The sequence below is a fragment of the Neoarius graeffei genome, chromosome 17 (genome assembly GCF_027579695.1).
Source record: "Neoarius graeffei isolate fNeoGra1 chromosome 17, fNeoGra1.pri, whole genome shotgun sequence".
NCBI classification, from domain to species: domain Eukaryota; kingdom Metazoa; phylum Chordata; class Actinopteri; order Siluriformes; family Ariidae; genus Neoarius; species Neoarius graeffei.
In genome coordinates, this window is record NC_083585.1 from 71,065,669 (window position 1) to 71,084,427 (window position 18,759).

General features: G+C 46.2%; 1 protein-coding gene across 1 annotated transcript in view; it reads left to right on the top strand.

Annotated features, from left to right (window-relative positions):
* chd7 (chromodomain helicase DNA binding protein 7) overlaps positions 1-18,759 on the top strand; it is a 111,850-nt gene that overhangs the window by 45,307 nt on the left and 47,784 nt on the right. The window contains 3 exon segments of the mRNA XM_060897971.1: positions 10,508-11,661; positions 11,663-12,089; positions 15,531-15,916. Coding sequence (XP_060753954.1) covers positions 10,664-11,661; positions 11,663-12,089; positions 15,531-15,916 — 1,811 coding nt within the window. The 5' untranslated portion in view covers positions 10,508-10,663.

Sequence of the window (18,759 nt, forward strand, 5' to 3'; positions counted from 1 at the left end):
GACATGTAGTGGACTTCGGCTCGAATCAGTTTGAATGCGAGGAAGGCGACAAACGAAAAACATAAAAGAAAAAGGAGCGAGATGCAGAAAACACCTTCACTATCCAGCGACGTAGGGCATTTACAGGGCGAGCAGAGGGAGAGGGATTTGCAAAAATTGAGGTTAGCAGGCTTAGAGAACGACGTTTACCTGCTTCCACCAGGATTGTTCACTGACGTACGGAAGTACACGAAGCCCTCGTCTTTACCTGACTTCGGCCCACATGATCTGTATACCTATGTCATTAAAAACCCATCGCCATACACATACACGCCAACGTCCGAGGTTCCGGAGCGCGCTCCGGCTTGCTCCAGGAGTGCTCCGGCCGAGGTTCCGGAGCGCGCTCTGGCTTGCTCCCTCTCAAATTAAGCAGCGCGCTCCGGCTTGCTCCAGAGCAAGCCGGCGCGCGCTGCTTAATTTGAGGGGGAGCAAGCCGGAGCGCGCTCCGGAACCTCGGACGTTGGCTCCGGCAGCTATTTATACTGGATCCGGTGTAAATAGCTGCCGGATCATAATTACAGTAAACTAGTAAATACAGTAAAGGAAAAACTTGAGACTGAAAGGTTTTAAGTCATCCAAATGACTGAACGTAAACATTGCTACAGTAACATACCAGCTATGATGTTGTTGACATTAGCTAGTCAACAATAGCTACTACAGAAGAACAAAGAGGTTACAATGGGTTATTTTAGCCTATTTGGTTACACACTCGCCGCCACAGAATGTTAACAGCAGTGTAATGCCTTTTCTGGCTAATTTTATTCGTCTTACCTCCAACAAAGTGGTCACTACACAAGCGTTGGTATGCCGAGGGCTGCCAATCTGTTAATGGCCGCTATCCATCTTCTCCGTCGGGATCCGATAAAATGATAAACCTTGCCTTGTTTGTTGATGGTTACTACATCCAGGTGCACAACAATATAGTGGCATGATGGAAGTCTTGCTGAAAGTAAAAACTTTCTTTGCTGCCGTTCCTCAATGTTGGCTGTGGTAAACTACTGGTAGTACACGTCCAAAATGGCGGCCGCGTTTGTCGTGATGTCATGTGAAAAGGGTCCATAGGTCACATCCGGTCTCGCACGGTTGGCGCTCTGTAGTGTTCCGTTAACTCCAGTCCGGTGGGAATACACGATCAGTATATTTCTATTCTGGAAGACTGAGTGGGAATGTAAATTTATTTATTCTGTGTTTTTACCGCAGACATTAACAGGTTTTGTAGGTGAAAAGGGCTTTATAATTTTTATATATATTTTAAATACTTCTGTGTAGCTTGTGCAGGGTGAAGTATTTATTCTGATGAAGCGTTTCTGAAGTGTTTCAACTCGTCTGTATTCAGCAGGATGAGCAGCTCGGAGCTCTTCATCACCAGTGTTTAAATCCACAGCTCTATCAGTCACTGACTGACTTTATTGAGTTATGGTTTACACCACTGATGCAGTGTGTGTTGGAAGTAGTGTGTGATCCTGCAGGATGAAATTGGTGGTTATAATGATCTACAGCCACTATTGAGGTATTTCACTCACGTGACCAAGTCATGTGACGCTGCCATTTTGGACGGCACGGCTCGAATCTGTTTGAATGCGAGGAAGGCGACAAACGAAAAACATAAAAGAAAAAGGAGCGAGATGCAGAAAACACCTTTACTATCCAGCGACGTAGGGCATTTACAGGGCGAGCAGAGGGAGAGGGATTTGCAAAAATTGAGGTTAGCAGGCTTAGAGAACGACGTTTACCTGCTTCCACCAGGATTGTTCACTGACGTACGGAAGTACACGAAGCCCTCGTCTTTACCTGACTTCGGCCCACATGATCTGTATACCTATGTCATTAAAAACCCATCGCCATACACAGGTATTGATCTGAAAGCGTATAAGAGTTTGGATGCCTACAAATATTTTGTGTCAGGCTGGGTAACATGCCTACATCAGCGGGTCGTCCCTGGAGCCGGTGGTCGCCATCTGATTACAGCTAAGGTTTGTTCACATTTTCATTTACTTTCGGTCCTCAGGATAAACAAAATGTTATTAAATGTCATTGAAATAACTTCTTAGTCTGTTGAGACATGGCCCGTTATAAATTTGCTGTTACCAGGCAATGACCAAGAACTGTATTATTAGGGTCGGTGTAGTTGTAGCAGTGTACTAGCAACTAGCTGTTAGCACTAGCTAATGTCAACAACAGTAACTAGTATGTTACTGTAGCAATATTTACGTTCAGTCATTTGGATGACTGTTAAAACCTTTCAGTCTCAAGTTTTTCCTTTACTGGATTTACTAGTTTACTGAGCTAGCGCGCTCGGGCAAGCCGGGAGCCATCGCGCGCTCGGCGGCCGAGCCGGGAGCCATCGCGCGCTAGCTCAGTAAACTAGTAAATCCAGTAAAGGGAAAAACTTGAGACTGAAAGGTTTTAACAGTCATCCAAATGACTGAACGTAAATATTGCTACAGTAACATACTAGCTACTGTTGTTGACATTAGCTAGCTTGCCATCCAAAATGGTGGACACCGGGGCGTCACGTGACCCTGTGACGTCAGGTGAAATACCTCAATAGAGCCTCACGCTTTTAGATATTTAAGTTCCTCTCGAGGTTTCATTCAGTCTCAGGTTGTTTTTCCTCACCATCGTTGTCTTGAGTGGCTCATTAGGGAGGAATTTTATAAACTTTCCTTGGTTTAAAATTTATATCTGTAATTTATTTTTGTTACACTGTATTTTGACAGTGTGCATTAAGTGTGTGACAAATATTCAGTTAAATTTTACATTGAAACAAAATTGAGAGAGATTTCTGATTTTGATGGAGAAGCAGAAGCATCTGGAAATGCGATGGTCTGCTTGCTCAGGTGTTGTGGTCTATCGTGTGTGTGTGTGTGTGTGTGTGTGTAGTTACATTTTGGAGAGTTGTGTGTCAGGGTATGGCGTAGGGTACGTGGCCACACAGCACGCCACAGCATGGATTCGACGCCCAAGTATAAATTGGCCTGAAATCTCAAGTGGATTCTGATGTGCCTGTATCTCTGTCGTGTGAATTGATGATTTTATGTTTGTGGTTGTGGAGATGCTGAGGGGAAACTTCTTTCTTTCTGTTATGAATCACCCTAGCGTGCACAGTCTCTCTCTCTCGTGATGCTGTATTATTGCGTGTGTGTGTATATACAGGAAGTCACACAGGCAGTGGCCAGCTCCACACAGACAGCTGTCTCGTGTTACTCGGTCTCAGTTTTCTCTTTCTGTATGTGACAGGAAGTGGATGTATATTACATAAGCAGCTGGGGGAGGAGTCTCTGTAGGGTGGAGTTATTTACCATTACTCAACATTTTCCGTGAGTGTGTGAGATCTGTGGTAGGAAGATGACTTTCATTTCTACTTGACTGAGCAGGCGATTTGCTTTTCATCAGATGAGTGTTTGTCCATGAGCTTGGAGATTTCTGATGGTGGTTTGAACATAATTGTGAATCTGAAGGATTATACTCACTGACTTTCTGGTCATGACTCCTGAACCTTTAGAGTGTTCAAAATGTTGTACAGATGACCACCTCTAAATTAATCTTCAACTAAAATTAGAATGGTGGCATTCAGTCTGAATCAATCTGATGCACGTGGCCACATCACACCTGGAGTGCGAGCGTTAAGGACCAGTGAATTGTCCTGGTGTGGAAACTGTGCCGAAGGGTCGCGCGCTCTGCCGCTAGGCTAATGGATGAAGAGGACACTAACCTCAGATGAACACATGCTTTTCATAGATTCACTCCTCACCTCGTCTCTCGTTCATTTATTAGATTTGTGATTAAAATGTTTGAAACGGTATGTAAAGCATCCATCCGTGAGGTCGGGTTAGCGTTTCTTCCTGAAAATAAAGGCAGCAGATGACTTATGTAATAAATGTGTATGATGAACCCGAACCCTTTCTCCACTGGAGATGATGTGTGAAATCTGACCAAGTGCTCACTGAAGATGCGTTTCATAATGCCAGGTGTGTCTCGCTGTTCACATGACATCTGATCACTCGGGACACATTAATGCCAGGTGTGAATGGGGCCAGAGTCGACCCGTTCAGGTCATGACTCTGAATCAGTTTCAGACTGAACATGTTGAGATGATGAATCTGAATCAGGTTCAGGGTTGACCCCTATAGGTTAGGAATCCGAATCGGATTCAGAGTCAACATGGTTAGGAATCTGAATCTGTTTTTGTGGCTACTGCCTCAGACAGGCTGTAGCCACTCTGTCATCGTGTTGTAAGAATGAGTGTAATAACTGCACACTACCCATACATGTGTTCCTATTAAAATGGCCAGTGAGTGTACACAGTTTGGTTCATCATTCGAAGTAAATGGACTAGACTAAAGAAATGGCTTTCAGACATGCTTATGCTCATTAGAGGGAAGGTGTGTTCCACTGAGCTCTAGCGCCGGGCCATTTCCAGGAAATAAGAGTTTAGGTTATGGCAAGTGTGTGTGTGTCAGCCTTGGTTTGGAGGTTTCAGTTTGGAAAACTGTAAGAGTAGAATAATAAAGTACAGACACTTGGTATATTTTACTTCCGTGATTTTTTTTATTTTTATTTTTTTTTAATTGTTTATTTTTGGATTACGCTTCATTTTTGTGGCTACTGCCTCAGAGTAAATATATATGCTGTATTTACTGTATGGACATGGGATCAGAAAACTATTATTTATAAGCCACATGGATCCATAGGGATCTATCTATCTCTCTCTCTCTCTCTCTCTATCTCTCTCTCTCTCTCTCTCTCTCTCTCTATCCATCCATTCTCCCCTCACAATATCTTCCTTCATATTCGTCATAAGTGCTACTGAGTGAGGTTTGTTTTGCCTGGCAACACCTTGTTTAAATGGTGTGATTTCAAATCTGAATCTGCTTATTTTGACTTGTTGGAAGGTTGAGTTTTTTTTTTTAAATTGTTGGAGTTTTAGAAATGGAGGGAAGAGGGGGAAAATGGGAGCAAGAGGGGAAGGGAGGGAGGGGGAGGTTGTTGAACGAGAGGCCAAATGAAGAGCAAAAGGGGAGGAGCTGTGTGTGTGTGTGTGTGAGAGAGAGAGAGAGAGAGATGGGGGATGTTGGTTGAAGCGATGCATTCCTCACCCACCCCCTCTCCTGCATGCTCAGCCTCTAATCGAGGACAAACGTGTGTGGGGGGGGAGTACACACACACCATCTCTGGCCTGGTTTAGCTCATATCTCCATAATTCCCTCAGCTCATCTGATTATGCTGTCCAGGTTAAGGACACGTGCGCACGCGCTCCTGCAGCAGCACAAAGGTCTTTGGTTGTGGAGACTGTGTTTCAGCAGGTGGGAGGCCCAGCAGCTGCTCCACTTTAACTACTGCCTGCTCCTTTTGTTCTTTTATGAATTGTAAAGACTGAATGAATGAGTTTGGGGTGTGTGTGTGTCCTTTTGTTGGTAGTGGGGGAGAGGCTTGGGTGGAGGGCTGTGGATTAGAGGTTGGTTTGGGAGTCAGTTACAACTGACCTAACTGAAGTGGGGGATCAAAAGAAGAAAAGAAAAAGAACTGAAAAACTTGATTGAGGTGTAAAATGATGAAGGGAATCTGCTGCATCTAAAACTGTTTTTATCCACTAAGTGATGCACTGTTTTGGGACTTTTACCATTTTATTGAGTTCTCTATTACGTCCAGTGTGCACTTGAGTAGTACCCGTAGACACTTTTTCTGATCGAACAGTTCTACAGACTTCCTGAGAGGAGTTACCCCCTGGGGATCCCCCACCCCGAGAACTACAAAGGCTTTTTTCCTGTGTGCATTCACACCGCGAGTAGGAACGCTGAAGTGACGTAAGCTGGCTTGCTAATGTGACATTAGCAGGACATGAAATGCTCGAAGACTTTTATATTTCACTTTGACACGTCGAAATGCAGCAAGTGTTTCTCAGTCACATGTACGCTTGATAAAGTCCAGACTTCTCTCTGTCCGATTGTCTGTCTGTTCCTCCTTTTTAATTTTTAATGCTAACATTAAGAGTTGTTTAAACTGAAATTTTTTTTTTTAACACTGATTTTTAAAAATGGCGGTTGCTGGTGTCGCATTGGTCAAAGAGGAGTCTCCGTACACTTGCATCACTCAAGGTTCCTCTGGCACTGGGAGAGAACAGACCTTGAAGTAGGTGCTGGAAAATTCCCTCAAAATGACATTAAAAACTACAGCTGTTTTCAGTTCCTGCAGTTTGATGCACACAATGAGCTTCCTCCAACAGTTCTTAGAACTATGGAAAAAGTTCCTCCAGTCTGAAAGCATGTGATGATCCATACAGGGACGGGGGCAGAGGGAACCCTTTGTAGGGAATAGTGATTAAAACGGTTTGTCAGTTTATTTGTAAAGAGCATTAAACAATAGACTGTTTCAAAGCAGTTTTGAACGAACGTTATCCCTAAGGAACAAGCCTGAGGCAACAGTGGAAAGGGAAAAACTCCAAGACCACAGGAAGAAACCTTGAGGAACCAGACTCTAAAGGGAACCCATCCTCATCTGGGTGATAACAGATAGCGTGGTGATTTTTTTTTTTAAATAAATAACTCCCTTCTATAACTGTGTCCTATAGAGTCACAAAGTACAAACTGTCTCACCAGGAAATTCATTATAGTTTAACAGGAAGTCAGTTTATTGAAGTTATAAACTGTTCACTGATGGAGACTTGAGTGTAAAACTGTTCATGACCACTGCAGTCCTAAAGTTATCATGGGGATTGTAATCCTAAACCATCGCCGCAAAACTAAGGTGGGGTTTACATTAGACCGTATCAGGGATCATCAGATTAACGTTTTTAAAACGATTAGCGTGCACACAGCAACGCCAATACACGGATACGCTCGGCTCCACAGGCATCCTGCGCTCCAAATCACTCCGCCCTGAACAGCGAGTGCCCTCTGGAGGGTGCGCACTCCGACCCTGCGCAGCTCACAGAGCGCGCGAGTGAAGCGCACGAGCAGTGATTCGGGACTGAGCCGCTGTGTGTGTGATCTCGGTGCATGTCGGGCATGCGCGTCACTTACCACTTGCAAGTGGAAGGATGGCAAGCCTAAAGACAATCATAACTACACAATGGGCAGTATTTGCATCAGTATTTTCATACTTTTATACTCTTTAATGAAAGGTGATACAAGGCAGAAGTCCGCGCCGTTTTTCAGCAGTCGCGTCACATGACCAACGCCAGTGAATCAGGAAGGTGGATGTCGCAGTGACGTTGCCCAATGACGACGCCAGCTAGAGCTCAGCACCGCGTATCCGCGTATTCTCAATGTTTACACAGCACCGGAGCTGACACGATCTAGATTGAATACGTGGACCCTGGCTGATTCCCGTTTCCTGGCGTTTTAATGTAAACGGACAGTGCATCCGCGAAGAAAACGAGACAGATACGGTCTAATGTAAACTTGGCCTAAGTGTTCAGAGCATCTTCTAAGTGTGTCTTTAGACTGTCCATATGGGGACTGTCCTCCACAGGAGCAATGTGATGAACCTCTGCTAGATGTAGGGCATCAGGATGGATCGGGCAGGTCTAAGGAGCAGAAGGGGTCAGCATCACTGGAGTTTCAGGAATAACATGTAACTTGACAATAGTGATGTGTGACCTCAATAAACTCTTCAGTAGCAATAAATTGTTTGATAGAATGGTTGGTAGTGTCACTTATTTATATAAAAACGCGTGTATAAATACAAAATGCCAGAAAAGCACATAACAAATGTGCAAAGTTTAGTTGCATGAACCGACTCCAAGCATGCGTCCTCCCTGACGTGTAAACAGCCACTGTATAATGGAGCGCACAAGTGACACGCAAACAGTCATTTAACAGGTGTGGTGTTCAGTTGCACCATTGACTTGTGACAGCAGAAGCGGTGTGGAGTGAGAATGAGCAGCGTTTTCCCACAGGTCTGAATTACACTTGGGGTGGTCATCTGTCCAAAGACCCGGTAATACCTGCTTCCATAAAAATGCTCGATCTCCTTATGATTTTCAGATTGCGTTGGAATCTGCTTCACTCTCACTGCTCAGTAAATCGTGTGCATTTATTAATCAGTGATGGCCACTGGCTGCTTTTAAATTTTGTATCTTTTTTTTTTTGGGGGGGGGGGGGGGGATTATTTAAAAAAAAAAAAGTCCTGTTTAATTTCTGTTTGACACAGCGATCAAATGTGCAGTGTTAATGTCCTTTTAATAATTGGTTAAATAGACGGGGGAGGCACTATTAGAAAGCGGAATGCACTGACTGGACTCGAGCGTTCCATGTTGTCATGCTAACGTTGACGATAATGCGTAATGTGCGCAATGATTCAGATCATCTGCAGCGTGAAAAACACTTTGTTCATGTGGTCAACTGTTTGTTTGTCTGATCTTTCCAGCACAGCACGGCTCCTTTTGGTGCTTTCCGAAGCTTTTTTTTTTTCTATTTTGTGTTTTGTGTAGCTTGATTTTGTTTGAGTGTTTTGTCCGCTGGTTGTGGTGTAGCTCTGGACCCAGTTTTGCAGGGCTGTGAAAAATCCGTGGAATTCCGTGAATTTGGCCGCCAAAAATATTTTAGTAAATCATCTAATTTTGCAATAAAAATAGGGGGGGAGGTTTCTTTTGCGACAGTGACAGACCGGTTTATGGCATTTGCGCCATGCTTACAAACCACGGCGCAAATCTTGTGCTCTTTAAACACGCTTTCGATATCAACGGTTTTGAAAAGGAGAATTTCGCGGTATGTCCGTGTCACGGAGGGACATCGTTCAGAGGGAGGATGGTGAGACCGATGTCAAACATTTGACAAGGATAACGGCATCAGAAATCCATGGAATTGGCGATGGCTGGAGTTTAAAGTTGGTAGTGAATGAGCACATACGGAAGATAAAAGAACCGGGGAAAGCTTACTGCATCTTGTGCCATCAGGATGTGAAGTACGGTTCTGGTGGAAGAACGCGTTTGGTTGACCATGTTAAAGGAAAAAAACATGCGGAATTGGTGAAATTGAAGCTGTCGAACTATAGATTACCAGGTAGACCATCTTGTTCACATTTATACATTCAATTTATAATAATAATAATAAACAGTTCAAATTAAATGGCATGGTTGAAAATATTTGCTTTCAGGAGATGCTTCAAATCTATCAATATACACAAAATCTGTTCAGCTTCTGGGGCCCTGCGGCCCCCTGGCTCCTGGGGGGCTGCTCCCCCCAGACCCCCTGCTAAAATTGTTTCCTCGGATTTTGTCATTTCTATTTCACAGCCCTGGTTTTGGGCATCTGTTCCCTCCAGGCCTTGATTCGCCGTGGGTGATGCTTGTGCTCCTAGCTATGGACTGCAGTGAGCTCGTTGCTCATTTTAACGTCGTGGTTGTCGAGCGCTCTGTGCAGCAGTGCTTCAGTGCTTGGCGTGATGTTCCGAGCAATGTTGCTCGGTGGTGGCTGTGCAGGCGGTTTGGGACATGCCAGCGCTCTGCGTGGCGGTGCGTCTGTGCTTTGTGGATCCGTGGCGCGGTGTTCCGAGTGATGTTGCCTGGCGGCAGCTGTGCTGGAAGTGTGGGACTTGTTTTTCGTTCACCTTTTGGTGGGACTGGCTGCTACGCCATTGGAATGATATCTTGACCTCCCTATTTGGTGGACTTTTTTTCTTCCTTCCCCCTCCCTATAATTGTAAAGCGACCTCGCCTCTTGAGAAAGGTGCTATATAACCTTACATTCTGTTCATTATTATTTCTCTCACTCAGAGATGGTTCCCCTTCAGACTTGTCTGTTAAAATCTGTGTATATTTAGGTGGCTCTTAATATTCCTGCATGGCCCGCTCAAGTAAAGTCTGTTTGGGGAAACACTAGTCAATGAGGACATTTAAGTAAAGTGTTTAAATTCAACCTTTTTTATTTTTCTGCTAGTCTCCATTTAAAAATAGGTGCTTAAACATGATTACTGATCAATATTGGCTGAAATGAAACATTTTTTGTGATAAATTTTTATCCACCGCTGGCTGAAAGGCCCGAAGAGGATTATGTTGTGGCGTCCATCCATCTGTCCCGGGAAGGGTACTCACCTTCTGAAATCGACTCCTCTCTCGATTTTTGGAGGAATTTCACAGAACTTGGCAGGATTCTTTGTTACATGTTGGTAACGCACATTGTAATTTTGTTAAATTCAGTCACATTTTACCAGAGTTATGGCATAATAGCCAGCAGGGGATATTAAGCTCTCAGAGCACAATGTTCAGCTGTATCGCTCATACCTAGGAAATGGGGTGTAGGGCACAGGTAATGTTTAAAGGGTGTAGGCCATTGGACACCCTTTGTAGGCCGTGGGAGATTTGTGTATTCTATAATTTAGCCAAATTCTCTCCTCTTTTCATGAGCATCATTAGAAACAGATTCTTATTCTGCAAACAGAGGTCTGACTTCTGTTTGTATTAAATTTATAAAATATTCCTAGTGCTAATTTGTTCCAATGCTTTTTTTTTTTTTTTTTCTTCCAGGTCTTTCTCACCTGACGCTGCATTCTGATGTGAATAAAGGAAACATGGAGTGACATTCTGCAGGTTAGCTAACGGATTAGCTGTTGCTTCAGAGGACGTGTGCAGTGCACGGGGTTGTGTTTTTAAAAATCCTCCCAGCCCACCTAAAAATTAAACATGGCTGACCCCGGCATGATGAGTCTCTTCGGAGATGATGGGAATTTATTCTCGGACGGTCTGGAAGGCTTAGGGGATTGTGGGTATGCCTCCCAAGGCCAAGCCAATTCGATAAACCAGCAGATGACGCATGAGCACCAAGCTTACAGCCAGATGCCGTCTTCCCTCCACCTTTCCACACCACCTGTTCCCCCTCAGCCCAAAATGGGACACCACTTTGACCACTTTGGGCAGTATGACCCTCAAGGAAGCCGCATGATGGCTAACGGTCCCGGCCCTGGCCCCGCGAATGGGATCTCATCTCCTCATTCTCATTACCATGGCGGAAATGGCACAGCTGGTGGACATCACGTCTATCCAGGAGCACAAAGCGATGGGAGAGGAGGAGGACCAGGAGCAGGACAGTCATTCCAGGATGGTGGAACTGCACCCGGGAATAACTGGGGTCCTCAAGGTATGCAGAGGCCTGACCAAAATCGAGCCCAGTTTCCACAGTCGCAACAGCAGCAAATTCACGGTCATCAAATGGGTCCTTACATGGGACGCACCGAATTTGGTGGAATGCAAGGGCACAACCAGACTCAGACTCCACCAAGGATGAACCACTTCCCTCAAGGTTTGCCTCAGGAGGCAAACCGTTTCATGGGACACATGGGAGGTAACATGACGTCTCCGGCCATGCGGCATCCCTCTCAGACGTCACAGCATCAGCAGTCTGGTCAGCAGTTTCTGCACCATCACCCAGAGTCACAGTTCCCCCAAAGTCCATCAAAGCAGCAGATGATTGGACGAGGTCACCAGAACATGGGCTTTAGCATGAACAACCAGCAAGTTGTTAACAGCTCAGGTCAATACACTCCTTATCCTCAATATGGCGGCCTGAATCAGGGATTGGCCAATGCTTCAGGGATGAGCCTCAACACCAGCAGCAACCCCAATGCTCCTGTGCAGTGTTACCCCACCCCTGCTGGGCCACAGTGTTACCCAGTCAACCCGTTACCCCCCTCAGAATATGCATCCGACACAGCCCAAAATGCCCCCGCAGCAGCAGCACCTCGCTCCTCCACCACCTCCTCAGGGATCTTTTGCTTCTCCACCTTCAATGTCGCCCATGAGGAACCTGGGGGGCAACCCTGCTGGGACTCCGCCCCCTCAAAGGGGCCAGGGCCCAGTCTCACACCCCCAGATGTATGGCACCTTGTCGCCCAATCAGAGAGCGATGAACACACCCAACCATGCAGAGGTTCTCCCACAGCAGCTGCAGGCATCTGTGATACCGTTCCAGCAGGTGCAACAGGTGAGAACTCCACCTGCGCTTTCGGTGCCCCAGCAGCCTCCAGGCTCATCTCCACCGCTGCCGCAAGGGACCTGGGCCTCCAACACGCACGCATCACCACCAGCTAACCACCAAGTGCCTCACATGCAGGTGGGTGTGTGTGTGGGGGGGGGGGGGGGGGGGCGGCAGGGTGAAGGGTAGATTCGTGGGTAGATATGGAACATTTTTTTCATGCAGGTGAGCTGAGGGGGTGGGGGATAAAGCACAGTCATGTCATTACATGTGTGTTTTAGTCTCTTGGAAAGTCCTCATTTGCAGGTGGGGGGCTTCCTTTGAAGCTGGGAAATCTTCTCTCTTTGCTCTTTTGTATTTTTAAAAGTACATATTGATGTTAATTTATATGGTTATGTTACCTTCACTTTCTAACCTCTTCTACTACTTTATGTTGGAGTATAAATGTATACAGTTGAACTGGTTGTGTGTGTGTGTGTGTGTGTGTGTGTTTTAATATTCAAGTGTATGTGAGGTTTTTGTGACCCTGAAACCTGGGTCAGAGCTGAGGTCAGTGATGAAGCGTAATGATGAGCTTAACCTAATCACACATTTATTCTTGTTGTCATGGTGACGGTGAGGCTTCAGAGCAGGGATTAAATGTTTGAGCAGATTGTTAACGAGAAAACAGCCAATCAGAGACCAGGATTTACTGTGCTGTGCTTGTCATAAAACTTTCTCCCTCTAGAATTACTAAAGTGTAGAAGTATCGTGTGTGTGTGTGGGGGGGGGGGGTATTGTGGGAAATGCATTTTTACTGCAGTTTATTTCCTGTGCTGTGTATCCTGACTCCGCCTCCACACACAGGCGCCACTGTGCTAATCTCTTAAACCCACCTCCCCCCTATGAAGGGGAAATGGTCTCTTCCTGCTCACTCATTCACTCCTCCCTGTCTGCACTCTTTCCTCTTTCTCTGTCTTCTTGTCGTTTTTCAGCCTGTGGTGTCCATCCGTCCCCCCCCCCCCCCCCCCCCCCCCCCCACACACACACACGCGTCTCCCTCTTGGTCTCTCTCTTCTGTGACTGTCTCATTTCTCTCTAATGTCCCTTCTCATGGTCTCTCCCTCTACTTTTTCTGTCTCATCACTCACTTTTAGCTCTTTTCTCCAAAAATCTTTCTTCATGCTGTGTGCCTCACACTTTTCTTACTCCTTCTGTCCATTTCACTTCTCCTCCGCTGACTCTCCATCCTCTAGTAGTGTGTGAGGTGGTCAGATGGAGGAGGGGTCAGTAGAGAAGACAGTGCAGGTCACGTGAGTGGGCTGTGCAGTTAGACCTCTTCCTCTCCTGACCTCTTTACACACAATGACTGGTCTTTAGTGTGTGTGTGTGAAAAAAAAATTATATATATATATCTCCTGATAGTGAGTTGACATTTGAGGATGTCAGGATTAATTTGTGCTCCTCCCTGTGTGTGTGTGTGTGTGTGTGTGTGACCTATATGTTGAGTGGCTGTACTGCTCTTCACTCCTGTGCACTCGTCTCCTCGCCTCAGGGCTCATAAGCCTTCATTTCTTTTGTCTTCTCCTATTTTCCTTTCTCCTCATGTCGGGTGTGAGAGATGGCGGCCTCCGGAGCAGCTGTGCTGCTGTTTAATTATTGAGGTTAGGGTGTCTCGTCATGATGCTTCTGCAGCTTTAGGCAAATATTTGATGAGGGATAGCTCGCGTGTGTGTGCGCTGCTCGTGTCCCATACGCACCAGTGCGGTGTTTGTGTTGTGGAGCTCAGGGCTGAGGTGATAAACGGGAATTTACTGATCTGTACAGAGTTCACACTCCACTTGTGTAAAAGTGAATCACTTCGGAAAACGGGGGGGAAAAAACCCAAGCGATCGGGATTACTGTACTTTAATACTTAAACCTCCTGCATGTGTCTCATTACTGCTGTTCCACGTAAAGAAAAGGAGAGAGTGTGTCTGAACAGTTTCGCTTGGTACCCATTCACCCACAGCACAGAAAATACAATAGAGAGGGATGAAGTCAGGAGCGTGCTCAGTGACAGTGTGACGTGTGTACAGCAGGACTGGGTGTTGGAGGGTGAAAGGTTAATGTTTAGGTGCACTGCATTGTGGGTGTTGTAGTGAAACATTGCACTAGAATGGTGTCTCCTCTTGTCCTCTTTTCCTGTTTGCTTGTTTGTTTTTGTTGGAAGTAAGACTGTGTAAATAAAAGCCACATACTTCTTCACCGTCCCCGTTCTGAGAATAAATACCCAGAAATGCGGGACCTGCTCTGAGCCACAGACGGTATAACAGCGCTCCGGTACAGGAGCTGAAGTTTCGTCCAAATTACACCGTGTAGAGTCGGACCCCAGGACAGGAAACGGATTAAACACCGATAAAGGGTTTCAGTGACCTCGACTCTGTGCGCAGACACAGAGGGGCTGGAGTGAGAGTCAGGACAAGTCCACAGTCCTGTGTGCGTGTGTGCAGTATCGCCGTATCTCATATCCAGGCTTAAAGTGGCTCATGAAGGCCCATATAAAGATGCATGTTTTAAACTCACTGTTGGTCAGGAGTGGGCTGAAGTTCAGGCCGTGAATCTGGAAAACGGCATTTAAATGGGGTTGGAGTCTGACGCATAGGTGCCAGGTTTCATCGGATGAATTGGGTGTTAGCTCATTCCTCGTCTGCAGCACGCAGGGGGGTGGAGGAGGATAAAAAGCCTCCTTCAGGGAGTATTTAGCTCTCGGAGTACGCACTCTGCCTGCTAGACCAACCCCCCCCCCCAGAGAGATGAAACTTTATATGGAGCATATCGCGTTCTGGACGGCGGCAGCTATCAAATTAGAGATGCAGAGAGCGTCCTGTTGTCATTCATGCGATTGATTATTGGATGAGGGGAAGAGATGAGACGTTTATCGGTTAAAGCTTCGGTGGAGGTGCTCTGTGACCTTGTGATCATTTCGCATGCAAAACGCACCTCATGCTTTTAGTCCGTTACAGGAAATTTGCATTTTATCACTGAGATGAGCCATAAAACCATGATGCAGCATAACTAAAAGATCATTTAGCCGCCACCCCCCCACACACACACCTCCATCATCACACTCGGTTTTTTTTTTGCAACAAATCCAGAAGCAAAACATCACTTGTGTGGGAAATACAGCAAAAATTATCACAAAACACAATGAGGCTCCTATTTTAATAAATAAGCAATTTTTAATAAAGGTTTAAAATTTTTTTACTAACGCACAAGTAATTGCTGCGTGTGAGGGGGAAGTGTGGGTTTTTGTTTTTTAAGTTAAAACTGATTTTATTAAAAAAAAAAAATGTTTGAGAAACACTTCAAATTGAATGGATGGAGATTTCTGAGCAATTCAGTTTCTCTTGTGCAGGATTCAGTAGGGGTAATTTACCTGCTCGCTAATTATATTTGTTAGTTATTTCAGTTTTTGTCTGGCCCTCTCGGCCGGCCTGCCTGCCTGTGTGCTGTAAATGTAAAGGCAGCGTGACAGGTTTGTTCACATCTCCTTTAAAATCCCTGACACTGTCTTTGGTGTGTCCACTCTTTTTCTCCTCCTTCCTTCCCGCTTCACAGCATTCTCCATCAGATGTTTCCCAAGCTCTGTCCTCCATCCACAAGTTGACCCCAAGCTCCATCCTGCAGCCCAGCAGCTGTGAGACTCAGCCACCTGACACAGAGTCCAAGCCCAAGAAGAAGAAAAAGAAGAAGAAAGTGAAGGCAGGAGAGGAGACTGCAGGGGAGAAGGACGAGGATGCTGGCGTGGGTATGGGTGGAGCATTAGGAGGCACTGGAGGTGATGGTGTGACCTCTCTGCCTGAGAAGAAGAGCAAAAAAAAACCAAAGGAGAAAGATGCCAAGGAGGCAAAAGAACCCAAGACCCCCAAAACGCCCAAAGAACCCAAGGAGGTGAAGGAGAAGAAAGTCAAGACGACCAAACCCAAGAGCACCAAGAAGCCTAGGTACATTTTTTAAACTTTTACACACTGGGGTATTTATAACAGGTGTATAATTCTGTGATTGGATTAGTGTTTATTTTATACGCACATGACTGAGCTGCAACATGTTGCAACACCTTTGCTAATCCCAGAAAATCGCTTGAACAGGCCACGCCCCTGAGAGAGGATTGTGTGAATGTAGGGGTACACTGTGTAGACTGAGCTTTAAAAAAAATCGCTCTAGAACTTTCTAACAGAACTGGATACCCATAATGCCCTGCGTGTGTGAGTCAGTTATTAGCTACAATGGTGTATTCAGTGTCAGTGAGCTCCATCTGCATCAGGACACAACACTCTCTGTTCCCCACATGACCTAATGCATCATGGGTAATCTGAGGTAGTCCCTGCACTGTGGGCACGTGATGGGTGGGTGAGTGGATGGAGAGAGATTTTCTGCATGATCTCCTCATACTATAAATCATACCGTCTCTCTCACATGAAACCTCACACAGCTGTTAGATGACCATTCAGAGGGTGTGCGCGTGTGTGTGTGTGTGTGCGCGCGCGCACGTGTACAGCCACTTTTCTCCTGCTCTCCAGCACCAGCTGTAATGTGATCCAGCTCAGGAATGTGATGCTCCTCCCCTCACCTTCATCTAGAGGAAAGGGGCGGAGCCAGAGGTCATCTCAAGGAGGGGTGGGGGAGGGGTGTGTCCGTGTCCATTCAGGATGGTCATTAGTCCTTCCAGGCCGCGTCATTAATCATGTCGTGAAGGCAGATATCTGCCTTTTTTTTTTTTTTTTTTAATGCGTGCAGTTAGTTTATTTACTAAATCTGGGTTGCCAGGATGAAGCCTGGTACATGTTCGCATCCACATGCATGCAGGGGGGGGGGTGAGAGGGGGAGAGATTGTGTGAGGAGTTATTGTCACATGTCAGTGTGTGAAATCCTCACATTTAGATATTCAAGTTATCCAGCAGCGAGTAAAACCATAAAACCTTGCTGAGCCACGCCTGCTGCTCACATGCATGTGTGTACATGCAGCCTTCACACACTTCACATGGCTCAGTAAACCTGTGTGCACCCTCTGGTCTGACGCAAACACATGTGGGCCATCACAAAGTACATCCTGTACGCTCAGATCGGCGAAACCACAACAGTGGTGGTTGTATAGGAAGTGCTGCAGTGTGTGTGCGCTCACTTTTAGCACACGCTCTGTTGCTCTCAATTTGTCCTTAAACAAGTTGATAAACTCCGCCCTTCCTTTTTTAAAGTTTGAAAGTTGCATACGACATTGAAGCTCAAAGACTAGAGGATGAGACTTGTTCTTTTCTAGGGGAGAGAGAGAGGAATAGTGGAGGAAGGAGAGAGGGGGCAGAAAGGAGAGCAGATGGAGTGAGAGGACATGCAGAGCAGGAGGGGAAAGGGAGAGAGGGGATGGGGGGACTAACAGCAAGGGAATAAACTGAGAAAGAAAGAGGGAGAGATTGGAGTGAGGAGAGGAAGGAGGGAGGGATGAGTGTAATCAGCATGGTCCTGCAGTGTGTAGGCCATGAAGAGGAAGTCACGATGTTAAACACACATGCACTCCATTATCCAATAGAAACTGTCTCTTCCTCCTGTCTCCGCCTCCTCTTTCATGTTGTCTTGTCTCCTGCACGCTTCCTTTTCTCTGTCTGTCTGCCTGTCTCACCCAACCCGTGTGTGTGTGTGTGTAGTAGAGGAAATGCCTCAGTGCTTCAGTCACATGCAGTTCCCACACCCTGTTGATTCCCCAGTGATAACCAGTGTGTGTGTGTGACAGGACAGAGCCTCTGTTTCTCCAGGTTTTGCGTGGCTTATTTACAGGACTGAACCTGTTCTGTGTGTTTTTGTTCTGGTGATGGTGCCTGCAAAAGAGCTGAGGAGAGTAAACAAGCCTGTGTGTGGAGGAGAGCAGCTGCTCTTCAGGGGGAGGGGTGTGTGTGTGTGTGTGTGTGTGTGTTTGGGGCGGTCCGGTTCAGGATGAGTCATCTCACGGTGACAGCAGGTGTCCCATTAACCCCCTGGCCGTGTGTGTGAGATTGGCATTAGGAGTTGGGGGGGGGGGGATCTCAATGAATCCACATACACAAACTCGGAGGAAGGTGCTGTCTGCCCTCTTCCACATACATGAAATCACACATGATTGGTTAGTGTCACTGATTTACAGGAGCGTGTGACTGAGTGTTAAGCCCCTCCCACCCAGAGATCATGGATGGTTGTGATGTTCTTTATTATCTTTTTTCCTGCACTTTTTTCTTGTTTTATTTCCCATCTCTCTCTTGCTCTCTCTCACATCTATCTGTCTGCATGTCTCTCTGCTCATGTTTGTATGAAACGAAGAGCCACTGCTGCAGGTGCTTGAGAGCGGGAGAGAGAGGGGAGAAAGCAGATGGCTTGAGCCAGTGGCGTCCAGCCAGAGGAACAGGTGCGGGTCATGTGACCGGCGGTTACCAGGGCGATGTGATTGCTCTTGGCGTGCGAATGAAAGGAGCGAGGGGCCGCAGCATGAACGAGTGCAGGGAGAGGGAGAGTGCAGGGCTCACTGTAATCTGTGGAACAGAGAGAGGGAAGGATCAGGAGTGTGTGTACACACTAACTCCAGTCACACCACAAAGCATTGTGGGATTTCACGAGCTCACTACGGTTACTGCATTTAGGCAAAAAAAAGTGTTAGACTTGTGCACTACATAGTGAACAGTATTGGTTAGGGCCTGGGGGGGATTTAACATGGCCAACTGTCTTGAGAAGTCTCTCCCTTCTCCATCTAACTAGAGCCCCATTCACATACCAAACTTTCATTCCCACTCAGTCTTCCATAGTCCGTAAATTAAGGAATATCACG